Source organism: Heptranchias perlo, chromosome 7 (assembly GCF_035084215.1).
Source record: "Heptranchias perlo isolate sHepPer1 chromosome 7, sHepPer1.hap1, whole genome shotgun sequence".
In the NCBI taxonomy this organism is placed as follows: Eukaryota; Metazoa; Chordata; class Chondrichthyes; order Hexanchiformes; family Hexanchidae; genus Heptranchias; species Heptranchias perlo.
In genome coordinates, this window is record NC_090331.1 from 52,319,074 (window position 1) to 52,339,736 (window position 20,663).

General features: G+C 44.4%; 1 protein-coding gene across 15 annotated transcripts in view; it reads left to right on the forward strand.

Moving 5' to 3' along the window:
• The window catches only part of LOC137323713 (ferroportin-like), a 79,989-nt gene that overhangs the window by 27,884 nt on the left and 31,442 nt on the right, over positions 1-20,663 (forward strand). For 12 of the 15 annotated variants that reach the window (XM_067987538.1, XM_067987540.1, XM_067987542.1 and 9 more), the window contains 4 exons: positions 11,277-11,381; positions 11,468-11,535; positions 12,540-12,699; positions 12,836-12,951. In XM_067987538.1, coding sequence (XP_067843639.1) covers positions 11,277-11,381; positions 11,468-11,535; positions 12,540-12,699; positions 12,836-12,951 — 449 coding nt within the window. Of the gene's footprint in view, positions 1-1,256; positions 1,331-11,276; positions 11,382-11,467; positions 11,536-12,254; positions 12,435-12,539; positions 12,700-12,835; positions 12,952-20,663 lie in introns of those variants that run through there. The other 3 variants (XM_067987549.1, XM_067987553.1, XM_067987544.1) reach the window with 3 other exon arrangements.

Here is a 20,663-nt window from a genome sequence, read left to right on the forward strand (position 1 = left end):
TCCAGATTTCCACTACCCTTTGTGCGAAGAATTGCTTCCTGACATCACCCCTGAACTGCCTAGTTATAATTTTAAGTTTATGCCCCTTTGTTCTGAACTCTCGCACCAGAGGAAATAGTTTCTATCTGCTCTATCAAATCCCTTAATCATCTTAAACAATTAATTAGATCACTCCTTAATCTTCTACACTCAAGGGAATACAAGCCTGGTTTATGCAACCTGTCCTTGCAATGTAACCCTTTTAGCCCCGGTATCATTTTGGTGAATCTGCGCTGCACCCCCTCCAAGGCCAATATATCCTTCCTGAGGTGTGGTGCCCAGAACTGAATGCAGTACTCCAGATGGGGTCTAACCGGGGCTCAGTACAACTGTAACATAACTTCCACCCCTTTGTATTCCAGCTCCCTTGAGTTAAAGGCCAACATTCCATTAGCCTTTTAAATTATTTTTTGTACCTGTCCACTTGCTTTTAGTGATTTCTGTACTTGGACCCTTAAATCTCTCTGCTTATCCACAGTTCCAAGCTTCTCGCCATTTAGAAAATACTCTGATCTATTTTCGGTCCAAAGTGGATGACCTCACACTTTCGCACATTAAACACCATCTGCCACAGTTTTGCCCACTCACTTAATCTATCAATGTCCTTTTGCAACTTTCTGCTCCCATCTCCATTATTTACTGTGCCACCTAACAGTGTCATCATCAAAGTTAGATATACGGCTCTCTATTCCTTCATCCAAGTCATTTATAAATATAGTGAAAAGCTGTGGCCCCAGTACGGATCCCTGGGGAACACCACTAGTCACATCCTGCCAATTTGAGTACATACCCATTATCCCTACTCTCTGTCTCCTACCTCCTAACCAATTCCCTATCTAAGCCAATAGGTTGCCTCCAATTCCATGCGCTCTCATTTTTGTTAACAGTCTCTTATGTCGAATGCCTTCTGGAAGTCCATAGAAATAACATCCGTAGACACTCCCTTATCTACCATGTTAGTTACCTCCTCAAAAAATTCAACTAGGTTTGTTAGACATGACTTTTCCTTTGCAAATCCATGCTGGCTCTCTCTGATGAGCTCATATTTGTCCAAGTGCTCAGTCACTCTGTTGCTAATAACAGATTCTAGTAACTTCCCCAGAATTGACTTTAGACTAATAGGCCTATAATTGCCTTGTTTGATCTCTCCTACCCTTCTCCTACCCGTCACCAGGGTCTTCCTCACTTCATATCTTGCCTTTTTCATTGCATTGCAGACACGGGTTCTGGACTCCTCCATTTGTCCCATCATCAGCATCATGAGAGAGGAGACTGCCTCCACTGCCTGCATGTGAGACCAATGCTCCTGAATCATTGAACTTTAACAGCCTAGGCCCCTGAGATCTTGGTCTTGGAACCCTCAGCTGAGGCTTCTTGCTTATGTCAATTTTGGGGAGAGACAGATGTCTTCTCAAAGTTGCCTCCCAGCTCCCCCTGCTTACTGATGCTCTGGGATCCACCCAGTAATATCTGCTCTGTGTCAGTAATACCACCTCCCTGAATGGGTGTATCTGAGCTGTTGCTTAAGTAAACAAGATGTCATGACAGGATGGTTGGATTGGGTGCAGGAAGGGTCCTTCTGGAAGCACCAGGCTGCTCAGGTGCCTCTTTCTCAAAGCATTCAGCACCTTTGAGGAAGGCAAAGGACAACCAACTGACTTGTGCAACATAAGATTGTGCTGCTCTTCAGTATTGCAGTGTTTCCATGCATCTCGTCGAGAGCTGACTGCTGCCACTGTAAAGGCTTTACTGTGATTCTCACAAAATTTTGGCCCTTGCTCACCTGGAGGTGGGTGATAATCGTGACGTGTCATGCTCCAACATACTAGGAGAACTTGGTGAGGAGGTACAAAACTAGTTCTGTGGCCAGGCAGAGGAGCAACATTGTGGCTACTTCCCTGGTTTAGAGCTGATTAAATGGACAAGCAGGTGAATTAAGTAGCTATGAGAACTGGCCAGTCTGGCAAGCCAGGCCCGACCATATCAAGGGCTGCATGGCACCAATTTGTGCCACTCGGGAACCTGGAGTCATGCATGACATACTATCCACATGATCTGTAAAAACTCCCTTGAAACTCCCATCTGCTGGAGGAGTGAGGCCTCCACATTGAGCAGCCTGCCACCTCGCTTTGACTCTGAAAACACTCCACACCAGGCCAACCCAGCAATTGACTTGTGGGCCCTTCAAATATGTGATCCCATGAACATGTACTGCAAGATTATGCAGGGTGCTGTAGCCTTTTCTCTGAGGCTGAATTTCACAAATGCACAGTACTGACTATTTTACATAATTTGAGCTGCGAGGTTGGTTTAGTGAGGCGCATTTCATTCAACGAGAATGGTTGAGGGTGACGTAATTGGAAGTGACATCACGAGTGGAGCCGTAGCTTTTTAGCATGCGCTGAGAGTGACGTCATCAGGTGGCCCGGCGCATGCGCAGAAGGATGACATCACGGGTTGATCGAAAACTGGAAGTACCCACACTGTCACTAATCACTCCCATCAAACAAAACACTGTGAGAGAGCTGCGGTGACTGATGGGGCATTGTGTGTGGGTCATGGATTGTTTTCAGGTTTATTGGGTAGAAAGTGGGGGGTGAGTGTCACCTTTTACATTACAAAGTGAATAGTGAAACTGCATCCGATGACATCACTTGCCGTGCATGTGGCGGACTTTCCGGGAAATCAACTCGCTGCCGTTCATGAAGTACATGATCCAGGTCCAACGGGGTGGGAGGGGGGAAGAGAGGAGAACATAATCCATCTCCCTGTCTGGATCACATTCTCCCTCTCTTTCCCCCGCTTGGACCTGGATCACATGTGTGCGGACAACACTGTGAACTGAGAGTTTGGTAAGTGTGGGAGTTCGGTGAAGTGGGGGAAGGAGGTGCTGCTTTGCCTTCCTTTTCCTAACTTTTTCCCCAGAGCAGCAGTGAACCTGAGAGTAGAAGACTGAGATTGGGGAATAAAAGCAGCTGCAGACCTTCAACAAGACAAAACTACTGTGCGACGTCACAGGTGAGGCAGGAGAGTCCGAGAGGTGAGCACAGTATAAAAGGAGAGACCTAGAGCGGGAGGAGAGTCTGAGAGTCTAAGGCAAGTCATGGCAGCACAGCTCGCACTCGTGATATGCTCCTCCTGCACGATGTGAGAAGTCATGGACACTACCGGTGTCCCTGGCGACCATGTGTGCAGGAAGTGTGTCTAGCTGCAGCTACTGGTTAACCGTCTTTCGGAGCTGGAGCTGCGGGTGGATTCACTGTGGAGCATCCGCGATGCTGAGACTATCATGGATAGCACGTTTAGCGAGTTGGTCACACCGCAGGTAAAGATTACGCAGGCAGAAAGGAAATGGGTGACTGCCTGGCAGAGTAAAAGGAGTGGGCAGGTAGAGCAGGAGTCCCCTGGAGCCATCTCCCTCTCAAACAGATATTCTGCTTTAGATACTGTTGGGGGAGATGTCTTATCAGGGGAAAGCAGCAAGAGCCAAGTTCGGGGCACCACGTGTGGCTCTGCTGCACAGGAGGGGAGGAAGAAAAATGGCAGGGCTATTGTGATAGGGGATTCGATTGTAAGGGGAACAGATAGGCGTTTCTGCGGCCGCAAACGTGACTCCAGGATGGTATGTTGCCTCCCTGGTGCTAGGGTCAAGGATGTCACGGAGCAGCTGCAGGGCATTCTGGAGGGGGAGGGTGAACAGCCAGTAGTCGTGGTCCATATTGGTACCAACGACATAGGTAAAAAAAGGGATGAGGTCCTGCAAGGTGAATTTAAGGAGTTAGGAGATAAATTAAAAAGCAGGACTTCAAAGGTTGTGATCTCAGGATTACCACCGGTGCCACGTGCTAGTGAGTATAGGAACAGGAGAATAGACAGGATGAATGCGTGGCTGCAGGGATGGTGTAGGAGGGAGGGATTTAGATTCCTGGGACATTGGGACCGGTTCTGGGGAAGGTGGGACCTGTACAAGCGTGAAGGGTTACACCCGAGCAGGACCGGGACCAATGTCCTCGCGGGGGTGTTTGCTAGTGCTGTTGGGGAAGGTTTAAACTAGAGTGGCAGGGGGATGGGAACCTGAGCGGGGAGTCAGAAGGGAATAAAGTTGAGAGCAGCAAGAGAGGGGAAGACCCAGGGGAAATCTACAATACAAATAGTACAAACAGTTGTTCAAGAACAAGTGAAAGGGAAAAGCGTAGAGCAGCGGAAAGAAAGTGTACTTTAGGCACGACAGATAAAATAAAAACTAGAAGGCGTAAGGCGATTAACCCAGCATCAAAGCTGTGGCAGGGGGTTGGGAACCTGAGCAGGGAGACAGAGGAAAGCATGTCAGGAAAGGACAGAAGGTATGGAGTAAAAGGTAAAGTGTTAAAAAAGGAAAAAGCAGGAACTAAGTGTCACAAAACATATTTGAAAGTTCTTTATCTGAATGCACGTAGCATTCGTAAAAAAATGGACGAGTTAACGGCACAAATAACGACGTATGGGTATAATCTTGTGGCCATTAAAGAAACATGGCTGCAGGGTGACAACGACTGGGAATTAAATATGCAAGCGTATTTAACAATCAGGAAGGACAGGCAGGAAGGAAGGGGAGGTGGGGTGGCTATGTTAATAAAGGAAGGAATCACTGTAATACAGAGAAATGATATTGGGACAAAGGATCAGGATAATGAAACAGTTTGGGTCGAGGTAAGGAATAATAAGGGGCAAAAAACACTCGTGGGCGTAGTATATAGGCCTCCTAATAGTTGCAACTCTGCTGGAAGAAGTATTAATCAGGAAATAGTCGGGGCATGTAATAAGGGAACAGCTATAATTATGGGGGATTTTAACTATCATATTAACTGGACAAATCAAATTGGGCAGGGCAGCCTTGAGGAAGAGTTTATTGAGTGTATTAGGGATGGATTTCTTGAGCAGTATGTAACTGATCCTACAAGGGGACAAGCAACCTTGGACCTGGTCCTGTGTAATGAGCCAGGATTAATTAATAATGTCCTAGTTAAGGATCCCCTTGGAATGAGTGACCATAACATGGTTACATTCCATATCCAATTAGAGGGTGAGAAGGTTGGTTCTCAAACAAGCGTACTGAGCTTGAATAAAGGAGACTATGATGGTATGAGAGCGGAATTGATTAAAGTGGACTGGGAAAATAGATTAAAGGGTAAGATGGTACATGAGCAGTGGTGTTCATTTAAGGAGTTATTTTACAACTTTCAAAAAAAAAATATTCCACTGAGGAAAAAAGGGTGTAAAAGAAATGACAGCCATCCGTGGCTAAGTAAAGAAATTAAGGATAGTATCCGACTAAAAACAAGGACATATAAGGTAGCAAACTTAGTGGGAGGATAGAAGATTGGGAAGTCTTCAAAAGACAGCAAAAAGTAACGAAAGGATTGATTAAGAAAGGGAAGATAGATTATGAAAATAAATTAGCAAAAAATATAAAAACAGATAGCAAGAGTTTCTACAGTTATATAAAAAGAAAAAGGGTGGCTAAGGCAAACGTAGGTCCCTTAGAGGATGAGACCGGGAAATTAATGGTGGGAAACATGGAGATGGCAAAAATGCTGAACAAATATTTTGTTTCAGTCTTTACGGTAGAGGACACTAAGAATATCCCAACACTGGACATACAGGGGGCTCCAGGGGGGGAGGAGCTAAATACAATGAAAATCACTAAGGAATTGGTACTCAGTAAATTAATGGGACTCAAGGCGGATAAATCCCCTGGACCTGATGGCTTACATCCTAGGGTCTTGAGGGAAGTGGCAGTAGGGATTGTGGATGCTTTGGTAATAATTTTCCAAAATTCTCTGGACTCGGCAAAGGTCCCGGCAGATTGGAAAACTGCTAATGTAACACCCGGCAGAAGGCTGGAAATTATAGACCAGTTAACCTAACATTTGTGGTGGATAAAATTTTGGAGTCTATTATTGAGGACACAGTAGCGGAACGTTTGGATAAACATAATTTAATAGGACAAAGTCACCATGGCTTTATAAAGGGGAAGTCATGTCTGACAAATTTGCTTGAGTTCTTTGAGGACATAACGTACAGGATGGATAAAGGGGAACCAGTGGACGTAGTGTATTTAGATTTCCAGAAGGCATTCGACAAGGTGCCACATAAAAGATTATTGCTCAAGATAAAGAATCACTGGATTGGGGGTAATATTCTGGCATGGGTGGAGGATTGGTTATCCAACAGGAAGCAGAGAGTTGGGATAAATGGTTCATTCTCGGACTGGCAACCAGTAGCCAGTGGTGTTCCGCAGGGGTCGGTGCTGGGTCCCCAACTCTTTACAATCTATATTAACGATTTGGAGGAGGGGACCGAGTGTAACGTATCAAAGTTTGCAGATGATACAAAGATGGGAGGGAAAGTAGAGAGCGAGGAGGACATAAAAAAATCTACAAAGGGATATAGACAGGCTGGGTGAGTGGGCGGAGATTTGGCAGATGCAATACAATATTGGAAAATGTGAGGTTATGCACTTTGGCAGGAAAAATCAGAGAGCAAGTTATTATCTTAATGGCGAGAAACTGGAAAGTACTGCAGTACAAAGGGATCTGGGGGTCCTAGTGCAAGAAAATCAAAAATTTAGAATGCAGGTGCAGCAGGTGATCAAGAAGGCCAACGGAATGTTAGCTTTTATTGCTAGGGGGATAGAATATAAAAACAGGGAGGTATTGCTGCAGTTATATAAGGTATTGGTGAGACCGCACCTGGAATACTGCATACAATTTTGGTGTCCATACTTAAGAAAATACATACTTGCTCTCGAGGCAGTACAAAGAAGGTTCACTCGGCTAATCCCGGGGATGAGGGGTGGACATATGAGGAGAGGTTGAGTAGATTGGGACTCTACTCATTGGAGTTCAGAAGAATGAGAGGCGATCTTGTTGAAACATATAAGATTGTGAAGGGGCTTGATCGGGTGGATGCGGTAAGGTTGTTCCCAAAGATGGGTGAAACTAGAACTAGGGGGCATAATCTTAGAATAAGGGGCTGCTCTTTCAAAACTGAGATGAGGAGAAACTTCTTCACTCAGAGGGTAGTAGGTCTGTGGAATTTGCTGCCCCAGGAAGCTGTGGAAGCTACATCACTAAATAAATTTAAAACAGAAATAGACAGTTTCCTAGAAGTAAAGGGAATTAGGGGTTACGGGGAGCGGGCAGGAAATTGGACATGAATTTAGATTTGAGGTTGGGATCAGATCAGCCATGATCTTATTGAATGGCGGAGCAGGCTCGAGGGGCCGATTGGCCTACTCCTGCTCCTATTTCTTATGTTCTTATGTTCTTACATTCTCCCTCGCCTCCCTCCCCTGTTCTGCTACCACCGGCTCTGGCTTCCCCCGCCCCGGGCTCCAACTTACTCCTCCTTTTCCCCCCCTCCTCCGGGTTCCTGCTCATCTTCCCCCACCCACTCCATGCTCCTGCTCTTCTCCCTCTCCACCGAGTTCCTGCTACCCCTCTCCTTCGAGCTCCTGCTCTTCTCTGCCCCCCCCCCCCACCCCCGTGCTCCTGCTTCCCCCGGGCCCTGCTGTGCTCTCCTCACCCCTCATGGCTGCCTGCATTGGCTGCATTTTTGGTGCTCGGCCTTCAGGATCTTGCCTGCGCTTTTCGTGAACAGCAGTGCGGTACACCTGCGCAGCGTGATAGGAAAATGTCTCAAATACATTCCATGAAGTCATCCTCCAGACTATCTTTGCCAATTTGATTTGCTCAGTCTAAATGAAGATTTATGTCCCCCACGATTATTGCATTACCTTTGTTACAAGCTCTGTTATTTCTTGATTAATACTCTGTCCAATGGTATAGCTACTCTTAGGGGGCCTATAAATTACTCCCACCAGTATTCTCTGCCCCTTGTTATTTCTTATCTCTCCCCATACTGATTCAACCTCCTGATCTTGCGAGCCAAGATCCTTTCTCACTACTGTCCTTATGGGGATATGGGGATAGTGCAGGAAAATGGCGTTGAGGTAGAAGATCAGCCATTATCTTGTTGAATGGCGGAGCAGGCTCGACGGGCCAGATGGCCTCCTCCTGCTCCTATTTCTTATGTTCTTATGAAACTGTCTCGAACGCATTCCATGAACTCGTTCTCCAGACTACCTTTGCCAATTTGATTTGTGCAGTCTGTATGAAGATAAAAGTTCTCCATGATTATTGCATTACCTTTGTTACAAGCTCTTATTATTCCTTGATTAATACATTGTCCAACAGTACAGCTACTATTCTGGGGCCTATGAACTACTTCCACCAGTGTTTTCTGCCCCTTGTTATTTCTTATCTCCACCCATACTGATTCTACTTCCCGATCTTCTGAGCCAAGATCCGTTCTCACGACTGCCTTTATGTCATCCTTTATTATCAGGGCTTCCTCCCCCTCCTTTTCCATTCTGCCTGTCTTTCTGAAACGTCAAGTACCCTGGAATATTTAGTTCACAACCTTGGTCACCTGTTTTACACACTCTCGGGGTTCTGAAATTCTGAGGGGGCTTGACAGGGTAGTTTCTGAGAGATTGTTTCCCCTGCTGGAGAGTCTTGAACTAGGAGACATAGTCTCAGGATAAGGGGTCGGCCATTTACGACTGAGATGAAGAGGAATTTCTTCACTCAGAGGGTTGTGAAGCTTTGGAATTCTCTACCCCAGAGGGCTGTGGATCCTGAGCCGTTGAATATGTTCAAGGCTGAGATGGATAGATTTTTGGACTCTAGGGGAATCAAGGGCTATGGAGATCGAGCGGGAAAGTGGAGTTGAGTTTGAAGATCAGCCATGATCTTATTGAATGGTGGAGCAGGCTTAAGGGGCCGTATGGCCTACTCTTGCTCCTATTTCTCATGTTCTTATGGGTTGGCTGAACTGCCGGTCAGGACCAGCAATGTTTACAGATAATATTTACACAACATCAGCAAGGGAGGGGAAAGTCCTTACAGGCCAGCAATGAGAAAACATTTGGCTTGTTCGCGGGGACATGGCTTCAAACATTTCCGCCGTTCAGCCCTTGAACAGCCAAAAAGGCGCGTCCAACCGGATTCTGCTTTATATTTCTGCTGCTGTTGGAGTCACAAGTTGAGTTTAATGGTAATTGTGTATCAGTGAATAAGGTCAAAGCAGGGATAAATGGTAAAATGTTAAAATTGAAGGCGCTTTAACTGAATGCATGAAGCATTCGTAACAAGATAGACAAATTAATGGCACAAATAGAGATAAATTGGTTTGATCCAATAGCCATTACAGAGACGTGGCTGCAAAGTGACCAAGGTTGGGAACTAAATATTCCAGGATCCTTGACATTTCGAAATGACAAACAAAATGGAAAAGGAGGGAGGGGGGTGTAGTCCTGATAATAAAAGATGACATAAGGACAGTAGTCTCAGTTCTGATATCATCTTTGTAAATCTGTTTTGCACCTTTTCTAGTGCCTTGCTATCTTGTTTGTAACATGGAGACCAGAACTGTGCACAGTACTCTGTGTGGTCTCACCAACGTTCTATACAAGTTTTAACGTAACTTCTCTGCTTTTCAATTCTGTTCCTCTAGAAATGAATCCCAGTGCTTTGTTTGCATTTTTCATGGCCTTGTTAATCTGCATTGCTACTTTTAATGATTTGTGAATCTGTACCCTAGATCTCTGCTTCTCTCCCCATGTTGACTCTTATTTTCCAAGGAGTACATAGCCTCCTATTTTTCCTACCAAAATGCACCACCTCACACATTTATATTGAAATTAATTTGCCATTTTCACACCCGTTCTGCAAGTGGAATGGGCATGTATTCCATTCCACTTAGAGTATATTCCACTGACCCGTCTGTATCCCGATATTCTATTTGTTTTTTTATTGCTTCTCTTCATTGAAAATGCTAAATCTCATGTCGCTCATTGGTCCCTTTCAAAGTCTTCCTGTGCTAATTCTTTACCCTTCATTTTATATCTGTGTTGCTTATTCTTTCTTCCTATATATAACAATTTGCATTTTGCAGTTTTAAATGAAATTTGACATTTATCCACCATTTTGCACAACAGATCTAAATAAATGAATCTAAATAAATCTAAATAATGGAGTTACAAGCCCTAACTCCATCCTCCATCTGTATTGCACTCCCTATTTCAGTATTATCTGCAGGTTGTACAAACTGACCACTGATTTCTGCACCTAAGTCTTTCAACTCCATTTACCCATCTTTGACCCATATCCCTTGATACCCTTACCCAACAAAAATCTATCGATGTCAGTCTTGAAAATTTTAATTGACCAGCATCCACAGCCTTTTGGGGAGAGAGTTCCAGATTTCTACTACCCTTTGTGTGAAAAAATGCTTCTTAATTTCACTCCTAAATGGCCTAGCTCTAATTTTAGGATTATGCTCTCTAGTTCGGGATTCCCCCACTAGAGGAAATAGTTTCTCTAAATCTATCCTGTCAAATCCTTTTATCATTTTAAACACCTCGATTAGATAACCCCTCAACCGTCTAAACTCAAGGGAATACAAGCCAAGTTTATGCAACATGTCCTCATAATTTACCCTTTAAGCTCGTTATCATTCTGGTGAATCTGCGTGGCCCTCCTCCAAGGCCAATATATCTTTCCTGAGGTTCGGTGCCCAAAACTGAATACAGTATTCCCAATAGGATCTGACCAAGGCTCTGTACAACTGAAGCATAACTTCCTCATATTTGAATTGCAACCCCCTTGAGATAAATGTCAACATTCCATTAGCCTTTTTGATTACGTTTTGGTACCCGTGGATAAAACCAGCAGTAGCAAATTATTTCAGAAACTTAGTAACCTACAGCTTATCAGTAATGAACTTACAGGAATTTCTAGGCTATGATGTTCAATGATGCCATATTTGTTCACATCTGTAATGTATTACTGGAGGTAGCTAGTAGGATGTCCTAGAGCTAACAAACTAAAATCAAACAGAAATTTAGCCCAATATTCAATAAATTACAATCTAAATGTAGGAAAAGAGTAATGATGTAGCTTATTAATGGATAAGTGTATTGGAGTGGTGGCCCATCAAATAAAATAAAATTGACTTCTGGAAATTGTGAATGAACTGCTCCTAATTTGTGTTTACTACATCCGATTGTAAACAGCAGTGTTCATTTTATTTACTTTTGGGATTAGTTTGTTGCAATATCTAGGAAGACAGATAACTTCATTGTGTGAATTCATATATTACAGTTGATTATTTTTGGCCTTTTTGTGTTTAAGGTGCTTGTAAGCTATCCATGGATTTTGAAATAGAAGAAGAGGCCCCTGTTGACACTAGTGCACATCATAGCAGAAATAAAAAAGGAGGATGCATGAAGAGACTGGGTAAAACATTTATTTATTTCTTCGCAATAAAACTGGAAATCTGTTTTATGTTATCAGTAATTACTACTTTTTAAAATAATATATAGATTCTACCTGGAGGTTCTTGCAGTCAGCTCACTTTTTTATCTACCTGACTCATTTGTTGTCCACGTGGGTGAGTTACATAATTTGTTTTACTCCATTGTACATTTAAAACTTTGTAAAGATCTTCATTACATTTACTGCAATGGATTTATTGTTAAACTATGATCTTCAAATGTTAAAAATCAAAAATATAAGAACTCATTTAATTTTATTACCAAGTGTGTGATGCTCCTCTGTTATGATTTTAATTAAGGGAATCTTAGTTGTCCTTTTTATAGATATGTTGTTACTTCGTAGTATGAAATGTGACTAAGAACTGATTTCCTGATCTTTAAATGATCTTATAATCAAATGTTTTGAAGTAAAATATCGATACCAGTTATTATTATTTGATTAGTTGCAGCCAGCAATTTGTAAATATGCAGCTAAAGTACAAGAAACTACACAAGCGTTCTTTACAAATATAGTATAAAATGTCTGGTTATTTGTACAATTATTGACTAATTACAAGAGCAGCTTGCACCTTAATAGACCATCTAGAAAGATGGATGTTTGGCATTCAGTAAAATGCAATTTGAAAGGAAATGCACAACTACTCTGTAATAAAGAAATCTTAACAAATCTTATTGAATTTTGTGACTCTTCGAACAGTGCAAACTTTACAGTATGAAAATGATTTTGAGACCATCTTAAAAATGCAGCGATATAAAACTTACTCATCATAGAATGCTTTGCTTTAGCAATATCTTGCAGCTTTATCAATCTCACCATAAACATTCTGTGCTATAGAATAGTGGGATGGGCATTCATGCCCACAATCTTCCATAAATTAAGTTCTCTATTTGAACTGTGCTACCACGGCTTGGGGCTTGGTGTCTGTACCTCCCTGTACCTGCTTTCAGACAGAGCATTGTTGGCTGAAGGATGCGAACAGGTCTCTTTTTCTCTTGTGGTGCAGGGAAACCAAGGGTAGGTGAGAGTCTTTTTCCCTCTTCCCTCTTCTCTCCCATCCTCCAAGATTTTTTTTTAAAAAAACCTTAGTCTGTTCTAATGTAGTTGTACTTTGTTCCTCAGGGGGATCGCATGTGGCATTTTGCTGTCTCACTTTTCCTGGTGGAACTCTATGGAAATAGCTTGCTGCTTCCAGCTGTGTTTGGTTTGGCTGTTTCCTCATCACTTATTCTGTTTGGTGCCTTAGTTGGAAACTGGGTCGACAGCAATACTAGAATGAAAGGTTTGATGGTTTTATTGCACTGAACGAAATATAGTTTCATGGTGAACTTCAATTATTCTGTAGTAAAATCTAATTACAATAATCCAACATTTTGGCATTTTAAACATTTACTAATATTTTCTTTTTTGAATTTCAGTTGTACAGGTTGCTCTAGTTATCCAGAATCTTTCAGTGATCTTATGTGCAGTAGTACTTATGTTGTTATTTGTTTATAAGGCCCAGATCATTATCTTATGGAATGGTTGGATGCAGGTAAATATATGATTTAATAATGTGAATTTTGTTTTTTGGGGAAGACTTATCATACCCATAGTAACTATTAGCATTTTTGTTATAATACGATATATCTTAACCCAATATGTTTGTACTTATTGTTATTGTTAATTTGTCAAAGTTTATCAAAACCACACGTGATACCATTTTGAGTGTTTAAATGATGTTAACCTTTGGATGCATTGTAAATCTGCCTAGGAAAATAATGTTTTTCTCCAAGTAAATCGTTTCTGCTTAAACGATGTACAGTTACAAACCATCTGAAGTTCTATTTAATTGTGTAAGTAACTTTATAATTGACTCTGGCCATCAGGATTATTAATTGATGTATGTAGATGAACATTAAGCCCATTGTTTTCCAGTATTCATCAAAATTACAGCATACTGTAAGCATTTGGTACATCTCTTATTTGAAGGTTGAATTTTGTTTTATTTAATGTTCGAAATTTTCAGAAATAAAATTACAACTTTAGAATAGGAGAATTTTGGGGGGGCAAAAATGCAGAAATGTCCATGATTTTAGGAAGACACTGGTCCTAGCAATCACCATTTCAGCACTGATTGGATGGAGCAATCAAAGTCCCAGAAATCCCATTTTGATACAAAGTATTTAGCGAGTGTTAGTGGTATTTTTCAGTTCAAATTATGGGATTATGTCCACATCTTAGAAATTGTAAATCAGTGGCCTCTGTTATTATATGCATAGGTATGTAATGAATTTATCACTTTTTTTAATGTCCAGGACCCAGGTGAAGATGTTGCAGGTAGGTAGGAGTCATGGAGAAGTATTGAAGAAGGGAGGGGTAATATGATTTTAGTAGTGCTGGGTGGATTCTCTCAGGAAATGAGATGTGGGAGCAGCCGAGTGGTGGTATCTGTTGGGCTCTTGATGAGGGAAGTCCTTGGGTGTTGGAGTAATGTGAGGAGGAATCCTGGGTCTAGGAGAACTGAGGGTATTGAGTTGGAAGTGGTGAGAGGATGTCTTGGGATAAGTGGTGACTGGGTGTGAGAGTACTAGAAGGAGGGTCTCAGGTGGGAACAGTGAGAAGAGGGTTGCGGATTGCAGCTGTATTTCTAGATATGGCCTGGGAATTGGCTATAAGTTATTTTTAAAGTGCTGAGTGAGCTTTTACTAAGTGCATTCAGTGCTTTAAAGAACTTAGTTCTTGAGTCAAGGTCAGGTATATAATGAGAGGCATTTTTTTGGGGCAGGTCGGAAGTGGGGACTGGTGCGGGTAAGCATGGTTTTTTGAGGCAAGAGATGGTAGGAGGGATTTGGGGGTGGGGTGGGAGTTCAGTCCTTGATGGATCAACAAAGGGAGGAGGCATGAGTATTTGGGGCAGGGGTGGGAGCAGCGAGATGTGACAGAAGAGAGGGGGAAGGCATGAGCAGATGGAGGGGGTGGGGGTGAAAGAGAATGAAATCTGTAGGCCTTCATCAATTCTCCTCCCTTAAAAAAGAAAAGGGATTTCTCAGCATTGAAATGGGGAACTCATTGTTCTTTAAAGGTCAAATATTGACGATAACCACAGAAAGCCTATTTCTGGTCGTGGCTGGGAATGTAGCTTTTTGCCTGTGCTGTAGGAGTAAAAGGGCTAGGCAGTTGGGAGGAAAGAACTGTCAGTGGGGGCATCAGCACATATCAGGGAGTTAAATTCAAGGCCACCTTGCGGAATAAAAAGAGAATAGGCAGTTTGACAGCAGGAGACGCAGAAGGGAAAACCTCTGAGCATCAGGCATGATTTTTAATAGGCCTGGAATACAGCGCCATCTGCCTCGGAGATGGGGCTGAGAGGAGTTATTGGCAGTTAAATTAAATACATAGTTACATTTTTAAGTGTACAGGAAGTGGTCACTATGGATAAGACCCTGCGCCAGGGAGACGGCCAAAAATGAGTGCTCTTGAATTTAACCCCTTTATGTATTATTAACCGATTGCCGGATGATGCAATTTTTTAGAATATTTTTTCTGTGTAATATAGAATGTTTTGTCTCGTTGCTAAGGTGAGGTGGTATCCTTTTAAGACAACAAAGTCTAATTGCTGTTAAACTCTGAATGGAAACACCCAGTATTTATTTAATTGCTTCTCAGACTGCAAGTCAAAACCCTGTTTTTTTTAAAACTGTGATTGGTAAGGTCAACTGAGCCGCTGCAGAAACTCTGACTGCAATATTTTTTGTTCCTGGAGAATTTCTGTGTACATTTCAAACTGCCTTTGTTTCTTTATATAGTGTGGCATAAAAATTTTCACCGTGAAGTTGAAGTGTAATGGGCAGAAAATGCTTACTAGACTTACATTTTTATTATATTACTATAGGTGCCAGCTTTAGCTCAGTGGTATAACTCTTGCCTCTGAATGAAAAGATTGTAGGTTCTTAGCCCCATTCCAGAAACCTAAGCACATAAATTAGGCTGACACTTCAGTGCAGTACTGAGGGAGTGCTGCATTTTTAGAGGTGCCGTCTTTCGGATGAGACATGAAACTTAACTGGACCAGCCACATAAATACTGTGGCTACAAGAGCAGGTCAGAGGCTGGGTATGCTGCAGCGAGTGACTCACCTCCTGACTCCCCAAAGCCTTTCCACCATCTCCAAGGCACAAGTTAGGAGTGTGATGGAATACTCTCCACTTGCCTGGATGAGTGTAGCTCCAACAACACTCAAGAAGCTCAACACCATCCAGACAAAGCAGCCCGCTTGATTGGCACCCCATCCACCACCCTAAACATTCACTCCCTTCACCACCAGCGCACCGTGGCTGCAGTGTGTGCCATCCACAGGATGCACTGCAGCAACTCGCCAAGGCTTCTTCGACAACACCTCCCAAACCCGTGACCTCTACACCTAGAAGGATAAGGGCAGCAGGCACATGGGAACAACACCACCTGCATGTTCCCCTCCAAGTCACACACCATCCCGCCTTGGAAATATATCGCCGTTCCTTCATCGTTGCTGGGTCAAAATCCTGGAACTCCCTACCTAACAGCACTGTGGGAGAACCTTCACCACACGGACTGCAGCAGTTCAAGAAGGCGGCTCACCACCACCGTCTCAAGGGCAATTATGGATGAGCAATAAATGCTGGCCTTGTCAGCGACACCCACATCCCATGAACGAATAAAAAAAAAACTGAGGCCTCATCTGTTCTATTAAGTAGACATAAAAGGAAAGAAAGACTTGCATTCACAACCTCAGGATGTCCCAAAGTGGTTTAGAGTCAATTAAGTACATCTGAAGTGTAATCACTGTTGTAATGTAGAAAACGTGGCAGCCAATTTGCACACAGCAAGCTCCCACAAATAGCAATGTGATAATGATCAGATAATCTGTTTTTTAAAGATGTTGGTTGAGGGATAAATATTGGCCAGGACACAGGGGAGAACTCCCCTGCTCTTCTTCGAAATAGTGCCATCGCTTTTACGTCCACCTGAGAGGGCCTCGGTTTAACGTTTCTTCTGAAAGACGGCACCTCCGATGGTGCAGCACTCCCTCAGTACTGCACTGGAGTGTCAGCCTAGATTTTGTGCTCATGATCTGGAGTGGGACTTGAACCTACAACCTTTTGATTCAGAGGTGTATAAAAGATCTTATGGAACTATTCAAAGAAGAGCAGAGGAATTCTCCCAGTGTCCTGGCTAGGGTAGCCAACCCACCACCATTGTCCTGGAGTCTCCAGGCATTGAAGATCAATCTCCAGGACACTGCTGCAAGCAACCTGGGAGGAAAATCACAGCGGCATAAAAAAAAATTGTGTGTTTTTTCATTTTCTTTTAACACTTTTGTTTATTAGTTATAAAAATATTGGAGATGGGATAAAAGGCTCTTTGATCAACAGTCAAGAATCATCCAATTGGGTAACAAAAAGTCTGTTCACTTTCCAATTGACGTGGGAAGGAGGTGTGCCCTTAGGGTGGACGCATCAGGTGACCAATGATGGGAGCGTGGGGCGGAGTGGTTGGAGGCAGGAGGTCATTTGATGAAACCCCCAGGAATACATCCAACCAGAGTTAACAACCCATGTCCTGACCAACATTTATCCCTTAACCAACATTAGTAAAAACAGATTATCTGTTTCACTTTGCTGTTTGAGACCTTGCTGTGCATCAATTGGCTGCAATATTTGCCTACATTACAACTGACTACACTTCAAAAGTACTTCATTGGCTATGAAGCACTTTGGAACATCATGAGGTTGTGAAAAACACTATATAAATGCAAGTTCTTTCATTCCTAGTAGATCTCCATGGTGTTCCTCACAGTACGTCACAGGATACACTTTTTGTCTTACCCGCCTCTTTTGTCTTTGTGTTGGTGGTTCACTCTCTCTGACGTCTTTGTTTCTCTTTCTTTGTCTTTTCTGTTTTATTTTCATCTGTCCTGTTCTTCTCTCTCTCTCTCTCTCTGTTATTTTGACTTCTGTCTCTCTTTTGTTCTTTTGCTTTGTGTCTCTGTTTTTTTTGTTCTGTTGGCTTGAAGTGCAGCTGCTGCTCAGTGGGAGATATGGGTAGTGGTGGGGAGAGGGGTCTGGCTAGGGGTGTGAACAGGTTTTGGATTGCAGAGGGGGGTGAGATACCATGAAGCCCAAAGGCTGGCTTTGGGGTAGTGGATGTTATGTCATAGGACCACAGGGCAGAAACAAAAAGTCTCAGCTCCCTTGCGAGATGTCTTCTTCTTCTGCAGCCCCACATCCTTTCTCCTTCCTCACCGACCAGCACTGTTATTCTATAGCCGTTTGATTTACTTTTCCCTCCCCTCCCCTCCCCCCACTGGGGCTTTTTTGCTTCTATTCACTGATCTGGTTTCCCAGTTCATTGCTGGGAAATTGGTGGAGGAGTCAACAGGCTGAGGACAGGAAGCAGAGGCAAAATCAGCGAAGAGCAGCAGAAGGCTTGGGGCAGTTGGGAAGCGGAGCAGAAGACTTGCTGGGATGGTGTGAAGTGGATCAACAGAGAGTGGAAGAGGAGGTGCTGAGGCAAAGGCCAGAACAGCAGGGATCGGGCCAGACCAAAGAGAGAAGCTGGTAGCAAACAGGATGGTGGGAAGAAGCAGAGGCTTAAATAAACTTAAAATGAAACTGTAATGTTTAAAATAAAGCTAGAAAAGGAGTAGAGGAGGGAGGAGGCAAGGTGAGAGGGAGGGAGAGGAGGAGGAAGAGAGGGAGGGAAAGGGAGGATACAAGGTTGAGCCAGTAATTCAAAGGGGAAGAGGTAGGAGATGATGTCATTTCAATATTCCCCCTACTTTCCTCCTCTTCCCTTCCTCTCTCCTGTGCCCTCCTCTCCTCTCACCCCTCCTGTCATTCTCTCCTCTTCCTTTTCCCCTCCCCTGCACTCTCCCCATCCACTCCCTCCTCTCCACTTTTCTTCCACCTCCTCTTGAAGTTGAAATGCTGCTCAGTGGAATGGGGGGTGGGGGGTGGGGGGGTGAATACCCGCCCTGTAAGGGGGTCCTGATGTTGGATACTTGCTCACTAGTGTGGGGGGCAGATGTTTCAAAGGTGCTCAATAGCGGGATTGGGGGGGCCGGTTGTGTGAAGAGATTTTCATTGAGTCATGCTACTCACTGATATGAGATTAGGAGATTTGGTTCATTTTGCCAGGGGGGTTGGTGGTTTATTGTGAAATGCTGCTCACTTGAGGGTGGTTCAGATTGAAAATGCTACACAGTGGGAGAGAGTCTTGATTTCAGAAACGCTGCTCGGTGGGGGGACAGGGCGTAATAACCCGACACTACAGCCACAAAAACATCAAAATGTTGCAACAGCTTGCCATTTTTAATACATTACTACGAGGGGAGTTAAAACCAGGGGCACTATTCAGGTCAAGCAGGCTTACAGGATAGAGGAATATTTGGACGGAGGCAGGGAAGGAGGTAGATAGGAGGGGGAGGTGGTGAGGGAAGAGGGAGAGAGAAGAGGATGGGGGAGAGGGTTGTGAGTCGAGGGGAATGAGGAGGGGAAGGGGGAATGAGGAGGGGAAGGGGGAGAGAGGAGGGGGAAGTGGGGAGAAGGGGAAGAAAGAGTGATGAGAGGGGAGAGAATTGGAAGAAGTAGGGAGAGAGGAGAGGGAGAAGAAAGAAAGCAAAGGAGAGAAGATGAGGAGGAGCGGTGACGAAGGGAAGGAGGAAGAGGGGAGTGGAAGAGGAAAGAAATGAGGGAAAGGGGAGGGACGAACAATTGAGAGGAGGGGTGAGTAGAGGAGAGAAAGGAGTGGAAGATGAAAGAGGAGAGTGGAAAGAGGAGAGAGAGGAAAGGGATAAAGAAGGGGAGAGAGGAGGTGTGAGGGAAGGGGGTGGAGAGGAGGAGATGAGAAGAGAGTTGCAGGAAGGGGGATGTGGAGAGGGGATGGGGAAGAAGAAAAGGAGAAGGGAGGGACAAAGAATTGAGGGGAGAGGTGAGGGGAGAAAGGAGGGGAAGATGAGAGGGAGGAGAGCTGGAGGGAGAGGGAAAGAGGAGACGAGCGGAGGTAGTGGGGAGTGAGGAGGGGGAAGCGAAGAGAGAGCAGGGAGTTGGGGAAAAGGGGAGAGGTGTGGAAAGAGGGGAATGAGGAGAGGGATAAAAAGGGGGAAATTGGATGGGAGGAGAGGGGAGTAAGAAGAGAAGGGGTGGGGGAACTGGAGAGGAGAGGGGATTGGAAGAGGAAAAGGAGAGGGGAGGAGAAAAAGGAGGAAGGAGAGGGAAGAGGGGAGTGGTAAGATAAAAGAGAGGGAGGAGGAAGAGAAAAGTGAAGGGGAGGGGCAGGAAAGGAGAGGGTAGGGAAGAAAAGAGGAGGGGGCTCAAGGAGAGGGGAGGGATGGAAAAGGGGGAGGGGTTAGTGGAGGGGAGAAAGGAGGGTAAGATAAGAAGGAGGAGAGAACAGAAAAAAAGGGGAAGAGGATAGGGGAGGGGGAAGACATGAGAGTGGAGGGGTACAGGGATTGAGGAGGGGAAAGAGGGAAGTGAGGAGAGGGAAAAGGAGAGGGAGGAAAAAGGAGGGGAGGGGAGGGGGAAGGGAGGAGGAGAGGTTAAGGAGGGGATGAAGATAAGAGTGGGGAAGGGAAGAGGAATGAGGTGGGGGAAGAGGAATGAGGAGGGAAAGAGGAGAGCGAGGGGGAGGGGATGAAGAGAGAGTAGAGGAGTGGGGATGGGGAAGAGGAAAGGAGAGAGGTAAGATAAAAGAGAGGGAGGAGGAGAAAAGTGGAAGGGAGGAGCAGAAGAGGAGAGGGTAGAGAGGAGGAGATGGGGAGGGGAGGGCATTGGGATAAGGAGAGGAAGAGGAGGGAGGGGGAGAGAGGAGGGGAGGGGAGAGTGGAGGGAAGAGGAGAGTGAGGAGAGGGGGAAGAGGGAGAGAAGAAGGAAAAGGGGGATAGGGAAGGTGAAAGAAAAATAGGGACATGAGGATGGGGAGTGGGTTAAGGGAGACAGGAGGATGAAGAGAAGGGGATGGGAGAGTCTGGACAGAGGGATGGGGTGGGGAAGAGAGCACGATGGGAGGGGAGGGAAATGGGATGAGGGATAGAGAAGGGGATGGGAAAGGTAGAGAGGAGGAGGGGAAGGGAATGATGGGAGTGAGTGGAGAGGGAGAAGCAGACAAAGAGAGGAGAAAGAAGGGGGAAGAAGAACTGGGAATGGGAAGAGACCCAAAAAAGTACACAATGGAAGGGAGGTGAGGAGGACAGAATGTACATCATTGGAAGTTGTGTGATGTTCT